Source organism: Nanorana parkeri, unplaced genomic scaffold, assembly GCF_000935625.1.
Source record: "Nanorana parkeri isolate BGI_ZX_2015 unplaced genomic scaffold, ASM93562v1 scaffold756, whole genome shotgun sequence".
NCBI classification, from domain to species: Eukaryota; Metazoa; Chordata; class Amphibia; order Anura; family Dicroglossidae; genus Nanorana; species Nanorana parkeri.
The window spans coordinates 722,053-749,887 of NW_017307024.1; the positions used below are offsets into that span (position 1 = coordinate 722,053).

At 41.1% G+C, this 27,835-nt stretch overlaps 1 protein-coding gene across 1 annotated transcript in view; it reads right to left on the reverse strand.

Annotated features, from left to right (window-relative positions):
• Positions 1 to 9,710: 9,710 nt before the first annotated feature.
• The window catches only part of LOC108793520 (membrane primary amine oxidase-like), a 23,207-nt gene continuing 5,082 nt past the window's right edge, over positions 9,711 to 27,835 (reverse strand). The window contains exons 2-4 of the mRNA XM_018564488.1: positions 20,670 to 20,955; positions 11,178 to 11,307; positions 9,711 to 10,059 (exon numbers count right to left, since the gene is read on the reverse strand). Of these exons, the coding sequence (XP_018419990.1) occupies positions 9,775 to 10,059; positions 11,178 to 11,307; positions 20,670 to 20,955 (701 nt within the window). The 3' untranslated portion in view covers positions 9,711 to 9,774. The remainder of the gene's footprint in view (positions 10,060 to 11,177; positions 11,308 to 20,669; positions 20,956 to 27,835) is intronic.

Sequence of the window (27,835 nt, forward strand, 5' to 3'; positions counted from 1 at the left end):
TTTCCAGCAGATTGGCCCTCCATTCCACAACTCTCAGGTTGGGAGCCACTACCAAAAGCTCCACCGTGACAGGAAGACTTGTGCAAACACTTTTGAGTATCACAGCTACCATATGAAACTTCAGCTTTCAACCTCAACTAAATTATATGACCCCGCTGATGCATGAATTGCCTTCTCATCATTGTGGCAGTACTCTGGAAGGCTAACTCTTTATGACCACCTGCAAATACAATTGCCTGAGTTTAATCTTATTAAAGTTTGTTCTGTTTCACCATTTCAGGAGTTTGAACACAAGGGAGATGTCCTAAAAAAAACTTTAACAAAGTTTATAGGTTTATATGTCCAGCTCCTCTCCTGCTGTCACTACAACACCACTATTATGAGCAAATACTGGCTGTCAAAATTACACTGGTACTGTTTTGTATAAAGGTCCCCACACACCTTACGATAATCGTACGATAATCGTGGGAAATCCCGCGATCGTACGATTATCGTAAGGTGTGTGGAAGCCGTGCGACCTCTACTACTGTAAGGTTGCACGACTTTTACCTTACGGACATGTTCGAAAACCCGCCGAGCATCGCCATTTCTGTTTTGTGTTTTTTGTTTTTTTTTATATAACAATATTCCCTCCCTGTCTAAGTCTTGGACAGCATCCCTCAGAATTGAAAAATTATATTTTATTTTTTCAGTATGAGCTTGTTGTTTACAACTGAAATTAAATTAAATAGTATGGTCGCTGCTACCCAGATTTTCTCTCATATGAACATTTGTAAGCTCTCCATTGTTTGAGATTAAATGATCCAGCAGAGCATCATGTCTAGTTGGGGCTTTGATAAACTGTATCATAAAATTGTCTTGCAATAAAAGTCTGCCCTTTTACTGTTCCAACAGTGCCAGTACACTAGTCAGTGCCAGGGTAGTTAAAAATCTCAGATTATTACCACTGTCCCAGCCCCTGCAGCCTTTTCTATCTCTATAAGGAGCTGAGTCTACATTAACACTGGGGGGCCTGTAACAAACACCAATAATTACCTTGGCAGTATGCACATCAATATGTAACTCAGCCTCAGCACCATCACACACACTAATATGTAACGATGCCTAAGCACCATCACATTCTCCAATAATAATAAGGTCCTATTTCACGCTCACTTTCAAATCACTTCTCACATAGAGTCAGACACCGTCACCTATAAGTTTACCTGTCGGATGAGGTGATCCAGACGATTATAGAATCTCCTATTACCACAACCAGTCTAGGACTTTCTGCTGTTCCCCTGGCTGTTAGCAGTAGCAGTGATATCTGGGGCTGCCAACTCTGGGCTTGCCACCCTCACATCCTCACCCAACTTCCTTTTCAGTGAGCCCCTGCCACTCCCTCTAGCTATAGTAACCTATCTTCCTACTTGATCATCCTCACTTAGCCCTCCACATCACCCCCATTAACTAACTGCCTGCTCAGTGAGCAGAAGACTCCTCTCAAAGTTGTCATGTCTCTTAAAGAAGAACTATGGGGTCAGTGTTTTTCCCCATAGTTCTCCTTAGGGTAACGGGAGGACACAAACTAGCGTCCTCCCGTTACCCTAAGCTCAGTATACCGCGAGCTACAGCTTTCCCACGATTCTCGTACGAGAATCGTACAGTGTATGGGCACCTAAAGAGAGAGAGACAGAAAAAAGTACAGTTTCAAAAATTGACAGAAAGGGAGAAATGTGTTTTTGAATACTAACAGAATCTAAACAAACACTCAGCATTCAAGTGTCTGTGAAGGTTCTCATTCATCCAGGTCATGGTATATCTATAAAAAAAATAGATCAAAACAACTGGACTTGCTTTAATTTTCTTGAAGATGTTTCACTGGATGCTAATTTTCTTGCTGTCTGTTCATATTCTCGTACAGGTTTAAGGGTTTTCGCCACCAAATGTGTTACAATATGTCCGTGAAGGTTCTTATTCATCCCGCTCATTGTAAAGTCTCAAAGCAACTGGACTTGCTGTATTTTTCTTGAAGATGTTGTTTTTAGACATAAAAGTCAGGGGAGGTTTGGCAGGCACCTTGGTATAAGGCTGCCACCAACACAAACAGATCTCACGGTGGAAGTGGTACAAATAGTAGCTCCACATAAGATGGCATAAAATGGTTAGCTTGAACAATGTGGATCTAATATTAATGTATCTAGTGGTGCATTAAAGATAGTTTACCAAAGCTAAATGCAGACAATGTTTCCCTGTAATCATCATAGGGGATCAGAGATGCAGAATATCAGAGATGCAGAATATGCATTATAATACATCACGTGTACCTAAAAATATACAATTAAAGGTAATTCCACGAATGGTCTTTCGAACAGTTGATGGGACCCCAACAATTTTTTTTACTGTAATCCCGGTTGATTTTTCTCCAAGGGTGAAGCTGGAAAACGTTTTTCGATTCGAGCGAAAATCGATGGATTAGTGGCGTTTTTGTACGAAAAAAATCGATGCAAGAACACTGCACATGCACAAACAAAAATTTGTTCCGTCAATTGACAAAATTCAGTGAGTTAACATTGCTAGCGAACAATTATCGAAATCAACATTTGTCTGTGCTTGATGGTCTATTTGAGCTAGAATTTAACAAGGGTTCTTGGCAGCAATGGAAATTTCTAATCGAAGATCTGTATGGTCAGCTTTATCCTGACTGCTGTGCAGAGAAGCATATAAGCAAACAAAATACACTCCCTAGAGGTACAGTCCAACTCCAAATACAAAGATGTATGTATAGTCCTCGAGTATCAAGGAAATAAATTGCCAAGTGCCACTTGGTCATAAGCAGTGTGTAACATATTGTGCACAAACTGGTTGAATTTTACAGGAAGAAGGTCCCGGATTTTGAAATTCACTGTGCCAGAGGAGTCTTGCTTAAAATTCTGAGGCAAATCCCAGATAAAGTGTCCATGTGGCCAAGTTTGCCAGTGTGAGCCCAGGCAGAGACAACACACCATGTGTCTAGCTGAGAAATGTAATCTAAAGCAGACTTCTTCAGAGGGGCTTGGGATGTCTGTACCATTGCTCTACAGGACTTTAAATACCTCTGTGAACCCAATGGAACATCCCCTGAGAATGTGGAACAGGAGAACAGTGTGGGGGCGAAGAAAACTCTCAAAGCTGTCACAGGAGGCCGTCTGGCTGTCACCGCTCACTCAGCCTCATGTGACAGCCGATCCAGGAAGGAGAGCGGATACAAACACTCAGCAATCAATCTCTTTTTCTCTATTTTAAAAGGGAAATATCAGGGGTCTGTTTAGACCCCTAATATTTCCCTGAAGCTCCTAAAAGTAAACTAAAAAATGAAACTATTTAATAAAAATAAATAAATATAACTAAAATATAAAAGTTTATAAATATAAAATGTTTTTAAAATGTTGAAAACGTTGGCAAAAAAAACATTTTAGGTTTCAGCCAGCCTTTTTTTTTCATTTCGGTTTCGAGATTTTCATTTCGGTGCACCACTAAAAGTTACCCATAACAAGGCTGCCTTTTTTCAAACTGAAATGAATCCGATTAGGGTGTTGCTACTGTATGTAAGCACAAGTTAATTGTAAAAGTACACTGGCAGTAAAATAAGCACTGGCAGTCAAAAAAAATTGCATAATTCAGTAACACCGCATAGCTTTAAGGCATCCCCCCAAGCATGTCATTCAAATCATCAGTGAATTTTCAATGTTGCCCATGAAGCTGCATATAAAATACTGCCCCCCCCACCCATTATATGGTATTGTATTTTAAAAAATGTATATACAGTGGTATATGTTCCCCATGATTGTGCCTAGCTTTCCATTCCTTTTTTCTCCCTCAAAAATAGCCAGAATTTACCAACACAATTCCTCATTCTCGTATAGACTTAATTTTTGATGCTGCTTTAAATCTGGGTTGTTAGTCACCTTGTTTGGAAACCAAACGTTTCCTCCTGCATTGTTCCAGTCTCACTTTTTGATGTATTGGCATGACAATAGCTCAAACACTGCGGGAGGGGGTCCTTCCTCCGCGCTCACAGCTGCTCCCCCAATGTCATAATTCTTGCACGGCATGGTTAGAATACTCAACTTTCTAATTTCTTGGTGTCTCTCTCTCCACTGACGCTGCTCACTAGGCCTCATACATCTTTTGAGACAGTCCTAACCCAAACACAGGCACTTGACTACCTTGTCTCTTGTGTTTATACCCTGTTAGTACAAGAGACATATTAGGAGGCACCTAGTTTTAATGACAAATGGGAGAAAGACCTGTGTGGTGTCCATGAAGAGCTGGCTTGGGTCAAAACGTTCACTTTTACCCACAAAATGTCTATCTCAACTAGGATTCAGGAACAAAATTACAAGAGCATGTGCAGGTCCAGTTTTTATACATAAATTTGACCCTCTGTATCTGACGCGTTTTGGCATTGTTCAATGGATACGATGGCGTGAGACGATGTTACTTATTTGGGGAACATGTCCAACTTTTTTGGGAGAAAATCCTCCAAATATACCACAGACTTACTGGTGAAACCATACCATGCGTGCTTTTGATTGGGATGTTTTGTCTCGACAACTCTCAAATTTACTGTGATGATATGTACAATTAATAAGTTACACTTCCATAATAATGGCACTCTTGGATATTGAGATGTTGTCATATTTGCCAAATGTGTTTATTGATAAATGGGAGGAATTCAACAAAACTGGAGTAGACAGAATCTGGATTATTTGCCCAGAGTAACCAAATTTTTCTTTTCAGTTTGCTCAGTTAAGCTTTAAAAATGAAAGATAGAAGCTGATTGGTTGCTATGGACAAATGCTCCAGATTCTGTCTGCTCCAGTTTTGATAAATTCCCCCTTAATAGAGACAAAACTGCAGAATGGAGGTTTGCTACTTACACTTTAATGCTTATTTTGTTGCGTAATCACTGATCATCTGTTTTTGCTTTCAATAAAAAGTCAAACATAAATTTGGATTGTTAAGGAATTTTGAACAAAATTTGCTGAATCTTGAGTGAATCTACCTACGTTCGATTTACCAATCACTAGTTAGGAAGCAAAGGTTACATTTGTGGCTTGATATATATAAATCCTGTATAATAATAATAATAATAATATCTCCATTCAGATTAATGTATTTCAGAAGAATACAAGAATTGCGAGGGGGTGGGTGGAAATAAAGGAGGTTAATCTCACTATGGGAAAGGTTCAGGAATTGCCACATATGTGGTAGATGAATTATACTGAACTGGAATTTGCTGAGTGTCTGCAATGGCCACAAACCTATGTATTACTGTAAGTTATCTTTGGCCAGTTCCTGTAAGTCTTTATTGCGTTAATGAATTACAGTCTATTACTATATACTGAGGATAATATGAATGGCATGTAAACCTTAAGAAATACCTTTTTTCTTATTTGCTCACATTTGGTCTGGTAAATATACCATTAAAAGCATTTTATTATATATCTGTTTAATAAGTGTTGTTACATAAAAATTACCCATTGATCCTGCCAGAAATTCTCAAGCAGTGTTATCAGTCCTGCCCAGTTAACCTCTATAGATCCCTCCTTATGTATCACTTCTCCTTCCCTTTTAGATTGTAAGCCCTCAGGGGCAGGGCCCTCCTTACCATCTTGTCTTGATTTGTAATGTGATTGTAATGTCTTCCCTATATTGTAAAGTGCTGGGCAAACTGTTGGCGCTATATAAATCCTGTATAATAATAATATAGAGTACAGCCATGCCTCCCATGTCATGGAAGATAAGGAAAGGAGAATCTGATGAGTGAATTGCAAATCAAGAACAAGCAGACCAAGGTGATAATGCTGTTCCTGTTGTACAGTACAGTGAGTGTGTTACTGGCAGGATCATCAGGTAATATAAAAAAACAAAAGCATATAAAAAGAATTCTAGAGGCTGGTAATTTATATAATTTTTTCATGAGTTTAAATATATATGGAGAGATGGCCGCCACATGAGCCACTAGTAATTTTAGCTTCTCATACTTGTTCTGTGATTACCTGCCCTGTTTCCAGATCCAGCAACACTGCCAACCTCTGGTAATGATCAGGCTTGAGTTTCAGAGTCTTTTTATAATTTTTCTGCTGAATACTAAAAATCAGTAGAGATGGTTTAAGGATGGAGGATACCCGAAAGCACAAAAAAACAAAGGACAAAATATGCTGAATTGTAGCAGCCGCAACATTAGGTCCTATAAGTAACGGCCAGGAAAATCTATGAGCTCTAAAATATTTATCATCTCCCCAGCCATACGTCAAAATCACCCCCTCAGGGACTGGTTAAGTCAGATACATATTCATAACCTGTGGTCAACCCTCCTAAACTGTACACTGGAGCCCCCTCTCAGCAACAAGTGGAATCAATCAGCCCACCAGTTTTAGGGAAGACCTGCAGAGCACAAAAAAAATAGATGCTCAGACTGGATACAGTCCAGCAATAAAACACAGTACTGGGGGGAATTCATAAAATCTGGAGCAGACAGAATGTGGAGCAACCAATCAACTTCTCTCTTTCATTTACAAAGCTCAACTAAGCAAACTGAAGATAGAAGCTGATTGGCTGCCGTGGGCAGCTGCTCCAGACCTTTGCTCCATCAGAAGGAATTTATCAAGACTGGAGCATACAGAATCTGGAGCATTTGTCCATAGTAACCAAACTTCTCTCCGGTTTGTTCAATTAACCTTTGAAAATGAAAGATAGAAGCTGCTTGGCAAATGCTCCACTTTTGATAAATACCCCTCCAATAAATTTAATAGCGACACAACTGCAGAAAGCTGGGTCCCTACATACACTTTAAGTACAAGGCTTTGTGGTATGTTTGAGCACAAAGAAAAAATATTGATCCTAATTTTGCATGCAAGAGAAGAGCCATTATATTCCACCCAACCTCAGACGCCCAGGTCTCCTACCTTTAGTCTGTTCTAGTGCTGCAGTCTCCGTCAACGTCTTTCATATTTGACATGCTCGGAGTATTGGGTGCCTGTGTTTCCTGCTTTACAGTGTGGTTCCAACCTCTGACTCCTATGTCAAAGCTAAATCCTATAATGATGTAGGGATTGGAGGAAGGAGCCACAGTGCACGGCAGGAGACACAGGAAGTTAACACTCCAAGAAATACTGAATGCCCAAAACTTTGATGGAGGCTGTAGCACTGCAACGTAGGTGATGTAGGAGACATGGGCAGTTGGAGAGATATATATATAATAGCTCTTCTCTCAGGGTACTGTAGGTATGTTTTTTCATGTCTGCATCTATGCTGAGATTCAGGTTTTCTCTTTTTAAAACCCTGAGATTGATTGCATTATTTAGGCTGGGGTTTTGTCTGCTAATATTTTTGTGTTCCCTGGTTGAACCCTTTCCCCCTCATCGATATGCTAATGAAATTTGTAAATAAAACCTCTCTCTTTTCAGTACATACCCTATTTTAGACCCAGTGATGACATCACTGGGCCTTTGCACTTCTGTGTGCAACACAAGCTTATCATGGCTGGTGGAAGGGATCAACAGAGCGCTGTGCATGGCTTCCTCAAAATATCACAGCACTTAGTACTCCTCTGAAGAGTCCAATCTTTGGCCATCTCTGGGATTGAGCCCATATTGGGTGAAGCACATAAGAGAGGGGCTGCAGTGTGCCACGGCCAGGCTCAATAAAGCTGAACGATCAGATATTATCGGTGTTTAACTTCCTGCTTTTCCCATTGAGTATGTTGAGGGTGGTCAGACTCTCTTTGGCTGACACCCAGAGTTCCAGAGGTGGGGAATTCTTGCAGGAGCTTGGAGAGGTGGCATTTATTTCTATCCCTTGTTCTGTGATCAAATTTTTACTCAAAAAAACCAAGACATATTATTTATTGACTGTGTATATGTTTTAACTTATTTTTATTTTCTATAATATATTTAATCCATTGTATACTTAGCTCACCAATAAAGTTTACATTAACAGAAGGTAAGTGGAAGTTTTGGTATTTCTGAAATATACTAATTCCTACAATGTCTATATAAAACTGATTTAACAATAGAGTGTTAAGGAGATTTGTAAGCAAAAAAATACTTTCAGAAGATCATTTTGAGTTAACATCATTGCAGATCTGTCTGAATACATCTGGTTTCAGTGTGTTGTATTTTTCCACAGGATGCTGCCAGTGTCAAATAACAGTGTGGCATACATAATTTCCCATCCAATTTCAATTTGTATACCTGATATCACAATGACAGCACCGGCATTACAGGAGAACTATGAGGTGAGTGCTTTTCACTCACCTCATATTTCTAGCCGACCTGTGACAATGAGACTGTCGCAGGTTGGCTCAGTAGATCGGGAGGTAAGCGAACACCAGGGGAGGAGGTGGATTCCCCCCACCCCCCTTGCGCCGATCCGTCAGTGCTGACTGGCGGAACGGACGTTCAGGCGGTATACTGAGCCTAGGGTGACGGGAGGACGCTAGTTTGTGTCCTCCCGTTACCCTAAGGAGAACTATGGGGAAAAGCCTTAACCCCATAGTTCTCCTTTAACACTGAGCAGAGTGGATTGAAGTTGCTGGTAGCAGTCCGTGGTTCTGTAAATGTAAGGCAGCTACGCGTTGGAGGATAGCCTCCTGACTGAACTTGCCCTATGATTTTACTAGCTTGAATTGCATGAAAATGAATGAGAATCACTGCACTTAACTACATGAACCTAAAATGTAATTCTAGTCAGCTATAAAGCTTCACTACTTTGTGTCCCTCTTGCCCACCTAGGCTAGCAAGGGTGATATGCTTTAGTGTAGGGGCGGTTCATATCTGAGGATATCTGCTTTTGCTTTAGTCCTACAAAGCCATTCCACTTCACCAGGTGTGACATCTTTGGCATTATTATTATACAGGATTTATATAGCGCCAACAGCGCTTTACAAAATGGAGGGAATCATTACAGTTACAATACAATTTCAATACAGGAGGGTTAGGAGGGCCCTGTTCATGAGGGTTTACAATCTAGCAGGAGGGGCAAGTGATACAAAAGGTAATCATTGTGGAGGATGATATAATGGAAGAAGTAAAGGAGAGGTATGTTGAGGTGGGATAGGTTTCCCTGAAGAGACGCGTTTTCAAGGAAAACTCTTAAAGGTGGACAGAGTAGGTGAAAAGTGGGCAGAATGGAGTAGGAAGTTCCAAAGGATGGTAGACACTATTAAGTACAATGCAGGACCAGTCACTGCTTCTACTTTATTCATTCTGTAAATATGTGTTTTCTAAACCTCTACTGCTGCTGTTGGATTATTTCCCTATCAGTTATCACACCAGCAGTCATTAGGTGGGCTGTTTTGATGTGGAGAAGCAAAGTCTGGCTCTACCAAGGTGAACAGGGCAGGATCTGTTCTGTAAATAAACTACATTTTATAAAATTGGATTTAAGCTTTATATCACTCAGATCTCATTACCAAGAGTGACACCACAAAGATCACCAAAAGCAAACAATACAACAAATTTGAGCATTACTTGAAACATTTGCCCCATGATGGGGTTTATAAAGGTACTCCAAAGCAGTGTGAGCATTAACAGAGTTTTCGTAAATGTTAGAAAAATCTCTGACTACCTCAATCATTTATTCATCAAACAAATAGAACAAATGTTTGTGATGCATCATGGTATAAACATTTAAACACACAAAGGCAGATTTACCAATACCCTTACGTTACATAATATGCAGTAACTCAAACGCTGGGGGGAATCATACATCCTCTAGCTGTCACAGAAACTATGTATATACTTTTGCTTACAAATTCACAAGATACTTAAAGCCTTTGTAAGTGAAAGGAGGTATCTTGGGAACACAGGACCCTGTTTTGGACAAACAAGCCATTTGGTTAACATCACATGAACTATAATCCTGTTCACTCTGAAAATAAACACCATCCGGAGAATGAACAGAAGGATCAATGTTAAAATAGTTGTAAGGCCTGAGGAAGAACCCAACGCCATTTCCCGGAGTGGCAGTGTTTGGAAGATCCTCTGAGTGGGGTATATGGAGAAATCCAACTGTAATCCAAGCGACCAGATCCTGGGACAGAGAAAAGTCAATGAGAGTTGTGCAATACTCATAAATGCTTCATAAAATCCAAAAAAGACCAGGATAAGGAAAAAACTTGGACTAACATTATAGTCCTTAGCCCTCTGTATTCATATACATTTTAAATCATTTTAAATCTTAAATTTTAAATTGAAGAATATTTCATGTCTAATAAAATACAGTACAGTACTAATTTTAAATAGAAAGCTATTCAAATCACTAAATATAAATAATTATTCCTCTGGCATACTTTCCTTTGAAACATAATATAATATGAACATATTAAAGCAGACCTTTTTTTTTACATTTTAGATAAAGTAGGGAGTGGAGATTTTCCTGCCCTGGAGATACAGCAGAAAATGAGAGGAAATCTCAAACATTTTTATAAAATTCATGTCTTAGTGATTTGTAGTAGGAACGGGTGTCCCAAATGGAGGACTCTGCTTCGCTTCATGTTCTGGTGACAAATCTAAAATAGTGAAAATGGTCACTAGGACAAAAAGAGGAGTGAATCTCCCTAGCTTGGATAAAAAGAAACTGACAGGGGGTCTTACTTCTAAAAATGCTATCCAAAAAAAAAACTAAAAAGTTTTACTTTGCATACACTTCATTTATCATGAGATGCTCACTAAGACAATTGCCAGAGCTGTAAAGTCAACAGTCTGTAGTATATCATTAGTACATATTTAGCAATATATAAATAAAGTTGACTAAGTGGTAATTGGCTGCTAGTTGTAAATTGATCTGTATACATTAAATTACCTTTTACAAAAAATGTGGTGAAGTGACTGTGCCCCCACCAACTTCTCAAAAGAGCATTACCATTAAGGGTTCGGTTTTGCATTGTTGCTTACTCATTGAATCAGGCGCTCACTTTCTATATTTTTCAGAGATCAGACATCCCCCCCAATATGCAATGTAGAAGCATCTTGTATGTCTGGAATTTAACTGTGAGAGGCGAATACTGTAATTGTAATCTTGCAGAAAAGGTACCCAGGCATAACCTGTTGCAGAATATCTCACAACTGGATATAAGAAGCCGTCTATGTTCACCCAATTCTGAAATATCCACTTAGGTGAAGTCAGCCTTTCAAATAACGTTGACTCACCTGATTTTGAATATCTTCATCATTTATGAATTCAGAGAACTTTACACTTGGAGCCCAAGGATCATTTTGATTGTAGATGGAACTGCTCTCAGATTCGTCATCTTTATGATGAGTCACTGCTAGTTTGTACCTTATAGAAAATAAAATGGTATCGATGGGCTTAAGAATTCTTTTGCTATTTAAGTTATCTAAACAAAAGTGGTTTTCAGTGTTAGTTTGAGATTACTGTGTTTTTTATATTCACTGAATGAGCCTCATTTCCTAAAGCAAATGAACCATAGCAGATATACTTTAAATCATTGCGGTATGCTTGTGTAGGGATGTAGTATTTTTCCAAATTATCCTCCTATATTTCTGTTCTGTGATCTGTTAGTGTAGATTAGTCAGCTTAGCTGTACTGGCATGGGTTCTCTAAGTGTGCAGTGATTATTCTCAGTCACTTGTTGTATTGGGTGTCCACCAGCAGAGTGTGCTGAGATAACACTCCACATTAAGGATGTTTAATGCCTGGCCAATCAGTAAGTCTGGGGAGCCAGTTGTGCATACTGGGAGAGCTAATAAATATCTGAGGCACTTCCTGGCACATTCTCTTCGCTCCAGGGTCTTCACCTGTCTCTGTGATTCACCAAGTTAGGCCCCAGGCCTGAGGGCCTAGGGCTACGGGAAGCTATGGGGATCTCCTATCCTGGGTGGTGTCCCTAAGTGCCTGCTATGATGGAGTGTTACATTACTGGCCTTGATGAAGCACAGCTGCAGTTGTCCCCCACAGAGATGGTGGGTGACTGACTGAGTCTGGAGACGTAACACTGGACCCTTCTAATTGCTATCCTGCCTTGACGTAATGACTGAGCATACACTAGAACAGGGGTGCCCATTAGGTAGATCGTGATCTATCAGTAGCTCTCAAAGCTGATGCTGGTAGATCACGAAGGGTGTGAATGGCGGCCCCTTTATTCCATTTTGGTATATTTATTTAGCTGTGCACACATGATTAACTATTAGCCTGAGGCCTGCTGAGCCAAGCTCCCTGACACCTTTCTGGTGGATACTGGTGGGTGAAGTGCTATGTATTACATCAAATAATATTTGTTTACACAGCCTGTTGCAAAATACAGCAAGGTGAGCCAGGAGAGAGAGCAGGGAGAGACAGACAGGAGAGAGAGGAAAGACAGCCAGGGGAGAGAGCAAGGAGAGACAGCCAGGAAAGAGAGAGCAAAGAGAGACAGCCAGGAGAAAAAACGAGGAATGACAGCCAGAAGAAAAAACGAGGAAAGACAGCCAGGAGGATGAGCAAGGAGTGACAGCCAGGAGGATGAGCAAGAAGAGACAGCCAGGAGAGAGAGCAAGGAGAGACAGCCAGGAGAGAAAGCAAGGAGAGACAGCCAGGAGAGAGAGAGCGCGAGGGAGTTTTTTTTTTCATTGGTAGATCTCTAGTAGCTCGTCGTTTGAAAAGTAGATGTTAACACAAAAATTGTGGGCATCCCTGCACTAGAACCTCAGTTGCAATGAGCCAAAGTTACATATGTGTCTAGCCAGTAAAGTGATACAGAAAGAAGGATTCATAAGATAGAGGACTATACAGAAGACTAAAGGATTGTTCATGGATGTACTTAAAAAATGGATATCTTGTGCTCCCTGATCCTCCTACCATTACTAATCCATGCATATGTAACCAAATACTATAAAATCTAACTAAAATGATTGGAGCTCATCACTCTTAACAATTATTGACCAGAGTTGTATTTACAGAAGAACATGCATAGGGGCAAGGTCATTCTCATCTAGGAGTCCCACTTGTAAACTACAAGGCCCAGCTGGGTGTAGGCACTAACATTTAAAGAGATATCCAATCCCATACTTAGTGGAGGCTCAGGATTTCCAAATTACCAACAGGTTTGACAGCGGTAGCTGATTGGAGAGGGTTCTCTCACATGCCCCCCTCAAAAAAAACAAAAACAAACGGGTACACTTGCATCATGGAGCCACATGCACATGAGGATGCCTGTGCATATTGAATTTCTTGGACCTATCTAGCAGATCATACACTAAAGTTAAATGCATACACTGTGGTCCTAGTTTGCCATCCAAGTAATGCTGCTGTTGTGTCTTCTGTTCTTAAAAGGTGCACTACGGAATGTGTATGTAAAATAAAATAAAAACCTAACAAAAGTGATGTGTCTGATTTGCTAAGCAAAGAAATGCACCAAGCTAAACAGTGTACCAAAAAAAGACACACCTTATGCTGTCAAAGGAAAAAAACCAATGTATGTACAGGTATATGCAGAACTCTGCAACGCAATGGGCTCAGGACTCTTCAACGCAATGGGCTCAGGACTCTGCAGCGCAATAAACTCAGGACTTTACAACACAATTAACTCTATAATACAGATTTGTGACACGTACATCTACATCAGGGGGGCACACAATTTTTTGTCTGGAGATCTACTTTTCAAATGACGAGCTCTCGTTGGTCTCATCTACCAACGAAAAAACACCTGCATTTGAAAAACAAGCACATTAAAATCGTTACTGGGACTACTGCCTCTCTCTCTCCTCGGGCTCTCCCCTGTATCTCTTTCTCCTCTCTGCTGTCTCTCTCTTGGTTGTCTCTTCTCGCTCTCTCTCCTCGCTCTCTCCCCTGTCTCTCTCTCTCGCTGCTGTCTCCTCTCTCCTAGCTCTCTCCCCTGTCTCACTTGCGCTCTCTCTCCTCGTGCTCTCTCTCCTTCCGCTCTCTCTCCTCGTGCTGTCCCCTGTATCTCTCTCTCCTCTCTGCTGTCTCTCTCTCGGCTGTCTCTTCTCTCTCCTCGTTCTCTCTGCTGTCTCTTCTCTCTCTGCTGTCTCTGCACTCGCAGCCTTCCCATCTCAGCTGTCACCGGAGTTCCAGCACAGTGCTGTGCTAGAACTCCTGTATTGGAAGTAACAGATTCAATACAGAGAACCTGTCACCTCCAAATGCTATCACACAGGGGCTTGTTAGCTCCTTTGTAAGTTAAAAAATTAATATAAGAAAATAAAAAAGTGACAAAAAAGTTAAAAAAAATAAAGGTGACAAGAAAGTTAAAAAAAATAAAGAAAAATTAAAAAACAATTAAAACTAATCTGGACCCCCTGCCATCTGGTCCTTTAGATCCTTTAATAGCCCATGCAAAAGGTCTGGTGATAGCAATTCAATACAATGTTTGAATGCAAAGATACTAATGTGTAATGATATCACAGCTCTGGTTGTGGGTATTGCTCACCACCCAATGCAGTAGCATTGTGTGCATGTTGCTGAATTACAAATGAGATGGCTGTGAGTTCAAATTCCCGGGTGACCACCTTTTCAGCTTTATTTAATAAAGTTGCAGAAACCAGCAACCAACTGGCTTTCAGATAAGTTAACCTTTCATATTGGTTGCTATGGGTTATTGCAGTGTAGTGTTATTGCAGTCAAGATCATGTCCTGTGGGTCAAGGCAATGGACTATTGGAAGTAGAGTTTAACTAGATTAGAGCAGTATTAAGGAGACCAAGAGGGGGACTCTCATGGTAGTAATCATGTGGTATGTAATGATATCACAGCTCTGGTTTTGGGTGCCGCCCAGCATCTATGGCAGTGGTGCTGTGTGTATGCTGCTGACCACAAAAATAAAATGGTTGTGAGTTCTAATCCATGTGCAACCACCTTTTCATATTTATTGACTAAAATTGTAGAAACTGCAGAAACCAATAGCAACCAATTGGCTTGCTGACTAGGTAGCCTCCTATATGGATTGCTATGGGTTATTGCACTGTGGAAGCAGCAGTCAAGATGCCCTGTGGTTCAAGGCAATGGACTCTTCAAAAAAAAGTTTAAGAAGGGAAGAGCCTTTAGGAGGTCAAGAGGGACACTGCTCTAGGTCTGATGGCAGCAATTTAATACAATGTTTGACCATTAATCCACTAATTACATGGCAAGCATTGATATCACAGCTCTGGTTTTAATCCCCACCCCTCTATCTAAGGTGGTGGTGTTGTGTATATGCTGCTAACCTCAAAGATAAAATGATTGTGAGTTCAAATCCTCATACAACCACTTTTTCAAATTTATTTATTAAAGTTGTATAAACTGCAGAAACCAATAGCAACCAATTGGCTTTAGACTAGATAGCTTTTCATATTGATTGCTATGAGTAATTGCACTGTGCAGGTAGAGGACATCCTTTTTTTCAAGGCAATGGACTCTTGAAAGTAGATTTTAACCAGAAGGGAATAGCCTTTTGGAGGCTGTTTGACCATAAATTCACAATTCGTATGGTGTGTAATGATATCACAGATCTGGTTTGTGCCCCACCCACCATCTGAGGCAGTGGTGTTGAGTGTGTGCTGCTTAACACAAAAATAAAATGGTTGTGACTTTGAATCCCCAGGTGACCACCCTTTCAGATTTATTTATTAAAGTTATAAAAACTGGTGTTCTTTGGTTCAAGGCAATGGACTCTTGAATGTAACTGGGCCAAGTGGGAGGCTGGCCTATGTCTAATGGCAGCAATTAAATCTAATGTGCGACCATTAAACCACTAAGCGTCTGGTATGTAATGATATCACAGCTCTGGTTTGGGTCCCGCCCACCATCTGAGGCAGTGGCGTAGGGTGTATAATGCTGAACACAAAAATAAAATTGTTGCAAGTTCAAATCCTCAGGTGACCACCCTTTCAGATATGTTTATAAATTTGTATAAACTGCAGAAACCAGTACCAACCAATTGGCTTAAAGACTACGTAGCCTATCATATTGGTGGCTCTGGGTTATGGAACCTTGCAGGCAGTTGAGATGGCGTCCTTTGGTCCAAGGCAATAGACTCTTAAAATAACTGCATTTTACAAGATGAGGATAGCCCATTGGAGGCCAAGTGGTACACTAGTCTAGATCTAACGGCAACAATTAAATACAATGTGTGAACTTTAAACCACTAATTATATGGTATGCAATGATATCACAGCTCTAGTTTGGGCCCCGCCCACCATCTGAGGCAGTGGCATTGGGTGTATGCCGCTGACCACCAAAATAAAATGGTTGTGAGTTCAAATCACCAGGTGACCACCCTTTCAGTTTTATTTATTATAGTTGTATAAATAGCAGAAACTGGTAGCAATCAATTGGTTTTCAGACTAAGTAGCCTTTCATATTGGTGGCTCTGGGTTATTGCACTTTGCAGGCAGTTGAGATGGTGTCCTTTGGTCCAAGGCATTGGGCTCTTGAAACTGTTTTTTTTTTAGCCAGATGGAGATAGTCATTGATGCCAAGATTAATTTAACCATTAATCCACCAATCATATGGTATGTCATGATATCACAGCTCTGTTTTTGGCCCCGCCCACCATCTGAGGCAGTGGTCTTGTGTGTAGGATGGCGATCTCACTAATAGAATGGTTGTGAGTTCAAATCCACAGATGGTCACCAATTCAGATTTGTTTATTAAAGTTGAATAAACTGCAGAAACTCATAGCAAACAATCAGCTTTCATACCGGGTATGGTTCATATTGGTTGCTATGGGATAATGCACTTTACAATTTGTATTACCTTTCTTGATAACCTCGGTTTAATTTGAGTTGCATTACCACTGCTCACAGACTTGAACATCCAGGTCTCTGGCTCAGCATGGAGGGCAATGACTGTGGAATCTGAAGGCCGAGTGTTCGATTCCCAAGGTAGATCAAACTACCTAATGGTTGTTGTGGGTGAAACAGCAACCATGTGCTTGGTGGAATGTGGAGGGGTGTCCCTGTTCACATAAACCTGGTGAGAGGTTAAAGTGCAGACCTTCTCACCAAAGAACTATGAGGTAGTTAGCACCATGTGAGTGAAACCCCAGTGACATAGACTCCAGCAGTGAAAGGGCATCCCTCGTCACAAAAACCTGGTGAGAGGTTAAGGAGCAGACCTTCTCACCAAAGAACTTTGCGGTGGTTGGCACCATGTGAAAGAAACCACAGTGACGTAAACTCCAGCAGGGAAGAGGCATCCCTGGTCACAAAAAAATGGTGAGGGGATAAGGAGCAGACCTACCTGCCAAAGACCTATGAGGTTGGCACCTTGTGAATGAAACCTCAGTGAAGCACACTCCAGCCATGTGATGCTGAGTGTCTGTGGAGACAAGTGAATGAAATGCCAGAGAAAGGGACACCTTACCATGCAAGAGGATAAGAAGTGACCACCACAAGCAGCTGGTGCAATGTGAGTAAGTTTAAAGTGACCCCAGAGCCTCACACAAAAAGGTCAAGGGAACAGAAAAACAAGTACTAGTAATTTTTTTTGCATTAATTTGCCTAAATATAGGACATTTTCAAGAAGCCTTCCACAGCTCTCTCTGTCAACTCAACCATCATCAGTGCACAGTCTTCCACAGGATATATTCGGCTACTTCCCCAAGGATGGTGATATACACAACCACCTCTTCAAGTTTTCCAAGGAAGGCAGTCCACATTACCACATGTTCAAGCTCTGAACACTTCCACTGGGTCTTCACACATTTTTGCACCCATCACACAACTCACTGGTGTTGGTCCTGCTTTATGTGACCAACTTTGCCCTCACTCATGGGAATCAAACCCACAACCTTCTGATTCAGGCTCCAGGAGCCTTACATGTTGCACCACAGAACCAGAAGACAACAGAATGAGTTGCTCATGTTCCTATATCATGGAGATTGGCTCTCTGAGCCTATTGAACTCTAAAACAAATATGTTAACACAGTAGAGATTCGAACCAGGCAAGCCAGGGTTTGCAGCATTCTAAATCATCAGGCAAACCACATGCACCACAAGGGCTGGACATGTGCAAAGCTTCTCAGTAAAAGTATATACTAAAGACAACTTTGGGGGTGGGATTCTAAAAAAGTGTATAGTGGCTCATGAATCATAGAATTAACCTCTCTACATGCAGATTTAAACACACCACCAAGACACTATTTGTAGAATGCATATGTTGAAAATGCAATGCACAATGCAGTAAGTGTTCGGGGACATGCACTGTAAATGCAATACCAATTTTACCACGTATTTGTACATTTGTTCTGTATTACTTGATAAATCATACAATAACATTTAAATTAAAAGTCTTATTGTATGATTTATTAAGTAGTACAGAACAAATGTACCAGTGTTAGTAAAATCGGTATTGCATTTACATTGCATATGTATATATATGTGTATATATATATATATATACATATATATATATATATATATAATCATTTGTTCTGCTTTTGCTACTTAATAAATCATACAATAAGACTTTAAATTTAAATCTTATTGTATGATGTATCAAGTAGTACAAGTACATGGGTATATTAGTAAAATCTGTATTGCATTTATACTGCATATCACTGAACACTTGCTGAAAGATATACTGCCCAGATTCTTCCTGGTCCCAGTTCTTCTCCCAGACCCCAGCAGGTGTGCATTTATAAAAAAAAAAAAATTTCAGATTCTACCTGCCTTGTGCTGTGCATGGCTGTGCCCTTCCCCTCCTTCTCCCCTTTGCACCTGCTGGATCTATGTGACAGGCCTCTGGGGAGTAGACAACAGCAGGAGGAGGCACACAGACACTGACGATTTCCAGCTTGTGAAGTGACAGGCTGGGAACTGATACTAGAGGACTGGATGGGTGGTATCCACACCGGCAGTACTGCTGCTCTTTTTCTGTCTGCTGCTCAGGGTGAATGGGAAAGCTGATTTGGGCCCCTGTAAATTATGAGGCCCAGGGCAGTTGCCCTATTTGCCCTGTGGTAAAGACAGCCCTGCTTATATACCCTTTAAAAGTATAGAAAAATCTCGAGGCACTCCAGTCTTAAAGGTAAAAATAATACCAGAACCTTTTCCTAGTGTAGTCCCTACCACCTGTAGTGGAGTGGCTACTAGAAATTTAGTGCTTACTAGAGCTGTAGTCAGTCTGGCATTGATTGTACCTGCCTGAGTGGAGTGTGACTCTGCTGCAGTGTGGGACAACCAATGAGGGGCACTGTGAGTGTGTCTGCACGGTCCATAAGCCAATCACTGGGGCTCTTATAGCCAGTGTTGCATGCTGGGACAGGGCATATACAGGTGAAACTCAAATAATTAGAATATCGTGCAAAGTTCATTTATTTCACTAATGCAACTTAAAAGGTGAAACTAATATATGAGATAGACTCATTACATGCAAAGCAAGATAGTTCAAGCCGTGATTTGTCATAATTGTGATGATTATGGCTTACAGCTCATGAATACCCCAAGAACCCCAAATCCACAATCTCAAAAAAGTAGAATATTACATGCAATCAATAAAACAAGGATTGTAGATAGAACAATATCGGACCTCTGAAAAGTACAAGCATGCATATGTACTCAGTACTTGGTTTGGGCCCCTTTTGCAGCAATTACTGCCATTACTTTTGCACGATATTCTAATTATTCGAGTTTCACCTGTATACTCAAGGGAATTGCCATGTGCTCATTCTAGTCTGGATTCAGCCATGGATTAGTCCAGGTTTTGGGGCTGTCCAGCCTGCCCCCAACAAATGCTGGCTGCTGGAGGTGCCTGGATTAGAATGGACCTCAGGAACAAGTCTGGTGTCTCCCCTATTGAAGATCTCACACCCACCCCTGCTCAGTGAGTTCTCGAATACCCAGTGCCAAATGGTGTTCCTTTTGATCCATACTGAATTACTAAAAAGGACTGGTGAGTCTGGAGTCTGTGTCTGTTCTACCATAGATGTCCAGTGTGGATATGTTAATAAAAGTTCTTCAACACCATATGATCTGATGGTCACTAGAAGAGGGCAGTTAATGCTAACAGGGCAGCTGGTTGCTAAAATCCCTAGACAGACAATGGGTGACCCAGGTTATTCTAGCGACTCCCCGGGTGGGTGAGCGCTACACTAGATAGGGGTCTGCTATGGATTTTAAGGGGGATCATACGCAAAAAAAAAAGATGGATAGTTCCTTCACATCAGAGCCCCCATCCTTTTCACATTCACCTTCCGGTCAGGAGCCCTCTTCCCATCAGAGTCCCCCTTTCACATCACGAACCCCCTTTAATAAGAGTCCTCTCTTTTACATTAGAGACCTTTCACATCAGATTCCCCTTCATTTCAGGACCCCCTTCAGATCAGAGTTTATTTATAATCCTCACCACAGAGTGGTTAAATGCTGGGGGAGATTGATGGATTAGCAATGCCACAAAGGTTACTAGCTAGGCACTGTTTTCTCCTATGTTAAAAAATAGATGGTGACACAACAGATCTGGTGTGAATGGGGCCTAAAAGAAAATTGCACATTATCAAATCTCAAGAACAACTGATTCCATGTTCTTGATCAGCTTAAATATTTGCATTCAGAGCTTTCCGACATGTATAAAATCCCACAATTCATGAATCAAGGCAATCAAGTTATGCAGGCTGGACAAATTTACGTGCATATTTTTAGAAAAAACTGAAAATCTAAAGTTCACCGAATCTGCTTTGCAATAGATTTGCACATCACTATGCCTTACTTGGCCCATCCTATTGCATCCTCCACGGGACTTTCTTTTGGCAAAGGTTCTCCGGCAAAGCTGACTATCTGGATTCTGTAGGAACGAGGGTGACCCCATTTATTTGTGGAATTACTTGCAAAGTGAATATACCGGGGCATCTTGGCATTCTGTTCATAAGCAGCATTATTTTCAGTCTTCAAAGTATTCCGTACCAACTTTGACCTCTGTATCTTGGCGTCTGTCTGCCATGGGATGTTTAATGGATAAAACTTCATATCTTGGGTCATAACAGAATTAGTGATGCCTAAAAAACATTTTGTATAAATTATAAAACAGCAAGGTATTGGTTTAATTATGCACCTAATATATACAGTATGTATTTGTGTGCTTAAAGGTCAGTCAAACCCTCTCAATGTATTACTGTAATGCAATCAAACTGCATATACAGTAGTTTATTAAAATAAGTGTGGAAATAAATAACTAAGGCAAGTAAACATTGAGATTAAATAAATATTCATATTCAATATTTCATAATAATTGCATATACACATCACAAAAAAAGTGTTACAAACTATTGGGTATATAAACCTAATATACATGTTTCTACATTTACAATACAAACACTTCTTAAAGAATTGCATTTGCATAATGTTTATGGATTTATAATAACAGAAAAATGGGCATAACCCTTTTTAATTAGTCATTTACAATAATACACTGTACCTTTGTATACAGACTTCGGATAGAGACTATAGAATTATAGCCAAAACTCTTAACAGGAAAGCAGGAAGTCGCACATCAATTACATAGTTACATAGTATTTGAGGTTGAATAAAGACATTAGTCCATCAAGTCCAACCTATTAGGATCTCATTCTAGTAGTACCTGTACCCCTGTATATTACGGTCCTTTAAGAAATCGTCCAAAAGTTTCTTGAACAATTCCACATTATTTGCTGAAATCACCGCCTGTGGCAGTGAGTTCCAGACCCTAACTGATCTTACTATGAAGAAGCCCCTTCGCCCCTTGTGCTGGAATTTTTTTTCCACCAATTTTAGGTGGTGGCATCTAGTTTTTGTAATGGAGTTAATTTTAAACAGTTTATCGCTAATGTTGCTACCACCATTGAACATTTTGTACATGGAGATCATATCTCCCCTTAATCTCCTCACCTCCTCAATGATTTTAGATCACATCCGACTTTTTTAAACCTGAACATAGCACAATTCAGCCTCACCTACAACCTCCGTTCTCTAACGTTTCACCCAGTAAGGGCTCTATCACAAAGATATCAAGCTCCCTTTGGTCAGTAACCAGAATCCCAGAGGTCAGGGATATTCATAGAGGCTTGGAGCAGTGATATTTCTCTACAAAACATTTTCTTAGTTTGGATAGAGCATGGAAGCTTTAAAAACCCCCTATCAGGTTATTTTTTGCTGTATCTATCCTGCTGGGCCAATAACCCATTACTTTCTGTCCTTGAGATGAAACCATCCAGGACAGAACCATCCACTCCATAAAGTGAGGGGAATTCCCATCGTAGGCAGTTGTCACCATTAGAAAGTTTCCCCTCACCTTTTGCTCTCATGACAACTCTAAAATGTAGGATCCCCTCTACTTTCTCTCTCAGTGGCAATGGCCAGCAGGACAAACAGAGAGGCGACCCATTGAAGATCCAGATGACAATACAAACTTGGCAGGGCATCTAACCTTCCTTTACTCAAAGTATAAAAAAAAATATCTTGACATGCTTTATCCTAATTGTCACTGCCCTGGCCTGCCCAAGGCTAACTGTGGTAAGTGGGAACAGCAGAGGCCTCTGTCTCCCTGGTGAATGTAAACACTGTTAAACCAGGACAGACCATAGCGGTGACAAGTAGGTGTTTAGTTCTGAAGGCTATATACATATTTACTAGTTTGATGAGGGGTGGAGATAAAGTGGATGTTTTTATTGTTAACAATGCAATGATGGATGCAACATAAAAAGAGACATTTCCATTGACCCCCACCCAAAACATATTTAATCCTTTAAATCAGTGGTTCAGTTAGGGTTGCTTCCTTTTGTAGGTAGGTAGAAAGCCAGAAAGCTGTTGCCTAAGCACACAGTGTACGCAGCATGTCACAGTATAATATTGGTGTTGATTGATAGGCTAAAGATATTACATGATCATAATGAGCACTAAATAAAGCAGTTTTTAATCAGTTTTTAAGCAACATGATATGTTTTGCAACTCGGTGTTATTGTTGCCATGTTACAGGACTGCTCAAATAATCAAAGAGACTATAAAGAACTATAGACCTTCTACAGTTGATTGCTCGAACCTAAGGTAAATACTACATGTAACCGCTTAATATATATGTAATCCAAAGAACTAAAATATTATACAAACTCTAATATGTTAATTTAATTTAATCTAGAGTCAGGACATACTACAGGAGATTCCAGGAAATTAATTAAAAACATAAGCCATAAACCTGAGAAGAAAAACACAGCCTGCTAGAAAAGATGTGTGTTTGCAAGAGTCAATTCTTGGGAATAGCTGTTTGGGGGGTAAAGATTGCTATCCAGTTCTGTTTGCATACAGTAAGACCAAGCTGCGGGTCCTTGAGCTTCCCAAGTGTGCAAAACAGCAAAGTTACAAACTTAGCATTGCCAGATATTGTAAATGTACACACCTCCTCAGGTGTGTCCCTAGGCTTTTTGCCACCTGAGGCGGCAGGGGGGCAACTAGTGACATCACTGGTTGCCCAGAGCTGTGTGGGACCTCAGCCAGAGTATCCCAGGTTGCTAAGAGCTGGGCAGGGAAATGCAGAGCCCTTACATATCTCCTGGCCTGGCTCTTAGCAACCTGGGATACTATGGCTGGAAAGGGGGTGGCAGGCCCCACTCTGCCTGCTGCTCCCTCTATGTGATCCAAAGAGATGCTGCCTGAGGCAATAACCACATCCTGCCTCCTGATAGAGATGACCCTGCAGACCCCTGAGAAGGTGAACTTGCAGGCCACCTATGGTCAGCACATACATACATGCCTTTTAAAATGTTAAATCTGCCATCATAAAAGAAAGCTCAGAAATTCTGGAAAAATGCAGAACAGACTGCTCCTGTGAACACATTGCAGGCTTTTAAAAAATATATGTAAATACAGCTGCCGTGTTTTGGAAGGTATAGGGTATTAGGTCCATACCCTTGATAATAAGGGTATTATTGTGTAAAAAGTGCAGTAAGGGCAGGCATTTACCTTTATTTTTGCTTTTTTGTGACTGCAATAATACAATTGCCTAAGGCGAGTCTGCAATAAAAATCAGAAACTCTGTCAGCGTTTCTGCATAGTATTCCATGCCAAAGACTGTTTGACATCAACCCATGCATAATCTATCTATCTATCTATCTATCTATGTTCTATCTGTCCTTCCATCTATCTACTGAATTGGAGTCAGCTAGTCTTACACACTATTATGTAAGATTAGAATAAAACAAAACTCACCTCACACAAATATCACCCTAGCAAAAGGTCAGTTTTAGTGATTATTTTACCCACAAGCAGTGTGCTGTGGTTCCTCTCACTGGCTCCTATGTCAATACAGAAAGTAGGAGCCGGCAGATTGAACCACTAGGTGCAGGAGGGGACCAGAAATCTGACACTCCCGGAAGTGTCGGCTTCTGCATGTTCTCCAGCTGTAGGTCTTTCTTTAGTACTGCAGACATTGGTGGTGTAGGCAGCAGGAGAGGTGACAATTCTAAGTTTTCTTTGCAATGGGCCATATAATTGCAATGCTTATTTTAGAAGTCACTTTAAATCTTGCAAGTGCAAAAAGATTTGTGCTCATTCCATTAGTTTATATATATTGAAAAATATATAAAACTAGCTAGGGAGCACAAAAACTTGAAATGGGAAATATGGCAAAAGTGTTCGGTAATTGTTGATTATATTTTTTTCTATTGAATATAGTCGACAAAATCTACACATATTGTAATGACATCAGACATGTTTTTGCTAATAGGAGCTGGGTACCAGTTATTGACTTCAGGATAATTCCTTTTTGATGCATTTATCTCCTGCACCCAGAATCTGTACTGCTAAGGAATCATTACTTGCCATTGAGATTTATGTCCAGTATTCTTATGGTTGCTTTCAACAACGGCAAACTGTAGTGTCTTGAGAATGTAAACTGAAGAGTGGTATGGTGGGGGAAGGGGAAAAGAATGTTGCGGACTTGGCTCGTAAGCTGCATGTTTTTTTCCAAAGTGATGATTAAAAAAACTTAAACTGAGGGATTACCACTACGCAGTCATGATGTTGCATAATAAAAAAATCAGTCTGCAGTTTCCAGCTATTAGAAATGATAATATGCCAAAAATGGCAAGTGAGATAAGGTCTTCTCAAGCAGTATTATTGCAACGAATGTCTGCAAAATGTCACGGAGTAGACAGCTAGTGTTCAGGACCTTTTTGTTGCTTTGGAACAGTGTTCAGGTCCTTTTTGTTACATTGAAACAGTGTTTCTCAACCTTTATTCAGTCAGGGCACCCTTAAAAAGTATGCAAAATATTCAGTCACCCCAGCCTAAAATGTGAAAAACAAATGTAAAAATGTGTGGTTCCCCCCACTACAAAATCTATACCAGACTCTTCTCCTATAAAAAAGGTCTGGTATGGATTTTAAGGTGAAACTCTGCTTATCACATAAATGGCCTTCTTTAAAATCAGGAGCCCCCCTTCAATTCAGAGTCTCCCTTTTCCACATTAAAGCCTCACCTTTCACATCAGGAGCCCCCTTCACATCAGAGTCCTCAGCTTCCCCCTTTTTCACATCGGAGTCCCTCTGTCACGATAGGAGCCCTCCTTCACATCAGAAGCCCATCATGGGCTTTTAGATCTGGTGGTCCAGGATGCTGCCCGCCATGGGTTAGCATCATGTACTTTCATGGTACTGGCAGCTGGCCTGTCTGCCCCCTTGGAAATGCCTGTCTTTGTGTAAAAATTTGTACACATCTCTGACAAAGCTGGGAGGTAGCCTTGGGTGCTAGGGCACCTTAGTTAAGGAAGGCTGAATTAGAACATTACCACTCCAACACACAGATTGCATCTGCCATCACTGCTAAATATTGCAGCACCAGCATTAGCACAGTGATGGCCACTACATCCTACTGGGCCCTGTAGATACTTGAGTATACAAAGGGTACCAGTGGTTTGAACTAGCACAGTTCCAAATTCACATGCTTTCATAACCATCTTACAGTACCCTTTGCAAATGTGTATTTTCAAGAAATGGTGTCACCTGCACTCAGAAAAAGAGCCGTTTCCCCATTACTAATGAAAGAGCGTACATCACTATTATTACCTTTTGTTTCCTGGGTTCACTAGAAAACTGCCACACTCCCAGCATTTAGCAGACCTTTATTGGACTCTCATCAGCGATCTTCATGAGCAACTCTCAGAGAGGCTGCCATTCACAAACCTATTGGGATATATATCCTCATAGAGCATGTAAAAACAGAAAAATGGGAGACAGAGCCTTCTCCTCATGTGAAACTACTCACATGTACAAAGTGGATACAAGCAATGTATACATGCGCTCTCCGGAAGGGGGATTTCCCTCGAAACGCTTCAGCTCTACAGCCTTGGTTGTCCTTGGCACCCCTATACTCATTCCCTGGTGGGGTGAGTGGATATCTGGGGGCTCCCCCAAGAAATACCCACATCACCCTCTTGGGGATGAGGGAAAAGGCCCTTGTCACCTCAATATGGGAAGACGGTGCCCTGAAAGGGATGGGGAGGCTTTACTGCCAAGATACCCTCCTGTAATGCAACAGGTAAGTAGTTAAACTAATTCACTAGGATCACAACTGCAAAAGTAACTTACGATGATTAGGAGATTTAGTAGCAGTCCACAGGGCAGCCGTCAGAAATTTTGGGTCCACTTACACGGCTAGGGCTCTGAAGGGGTCTCAGGTGGGCTGGTCAGGGCTGCATCCCTCCCCTCCCTCCTTTCCTTCCTACCTTACTAGCTCCTCTTACCTGCACACGTGGCACTTCCGTGACGTCACTTCCGGCCAGTACGACATCAGACGAGCAGCATCGCTGATGGGGCCCCAGCTTGTCTCGAAGCCGCTGGAGCGGCAATGCTGGGGCCCTGCGCTGCTAGGGCCAGTACTCCGCCTCCTCGCCCTTCACCGTCAGCCGATAGTCATGTAAGGGACCCGGGCGGGCCCCCCAGGCTGCCCGGGCACTTTACATGAGTATCGGTCGTACCCCCCTGATGGCTGCCCTGGCAGTTTATATGATCACATAAACTCAATTTTAAGGCAACAGTCCAGTAATCAAATTCATTAATCAAATCTTTAACACAAAGAGAGAGAGTTCACCAGAACATGCATTTATGAGTAGTTGCAGTGTTCCCAACTCAGATAGGGTTAACTGCCCATCGTTAGTAAATGCGTAACTTCAATTCATCTTATGAAAATAACAGTTCATCAATACTAACAGGGTTCTTGCAAATTCTTTTAAATACAAAGTAGTTTTAAAGTTCTGTCACTCCAAAGTTAAAGCAAGATATATGGAAGTCTTAAGCAAGATATATGGAAGTCTTTGGATAGTATAAACTGGTGAGTACTTGTTTCCCTGTGAGCAGTTATTTGACCATCAGTCTGTATTGAAGCTCATCTATAGACACTAAATCTGTAGTAGAAAGTATGTGAAGTGTTCCATCTGGGGACACAGCAGCAGAGAATGGAGGAGATCCAAAGCAGGTCACTGTAGCAGCTTGAGGAGGAATACCACAAGTCCCAGCACCTTCTGGCAACACACACAGGAGACAGGGCATCAGCTGTATTGCTTGGCCGCCGAGCAATTGAAAGTTTGCGGCTTAAGCCGGCTGAGGAGCTGAGTGACGTCGCGGGAGGGTAGGCGGAGCTATTCACCAATCCTGGAGCACCGGAGAACCCAACGAGGTGAGTATATTACACCTCCTAATGTTGACAGACATGTGACCTGGTATGATTCAGGAGCGGGCTGCATGCTCACCCAGGCTGTTTTTAATTTTAAGGGAAACCCCATGCTGTAATTTCCCCTGTTTTCAATGTGTATTTTCCCTTTAGGGGGCCAATAAAGCCCCCACCCCCGCAAGGCACCTTGACCCTTGTTGAGAGGACAACATGGACTTTTACCCCTTCCAGTCTCCTGGG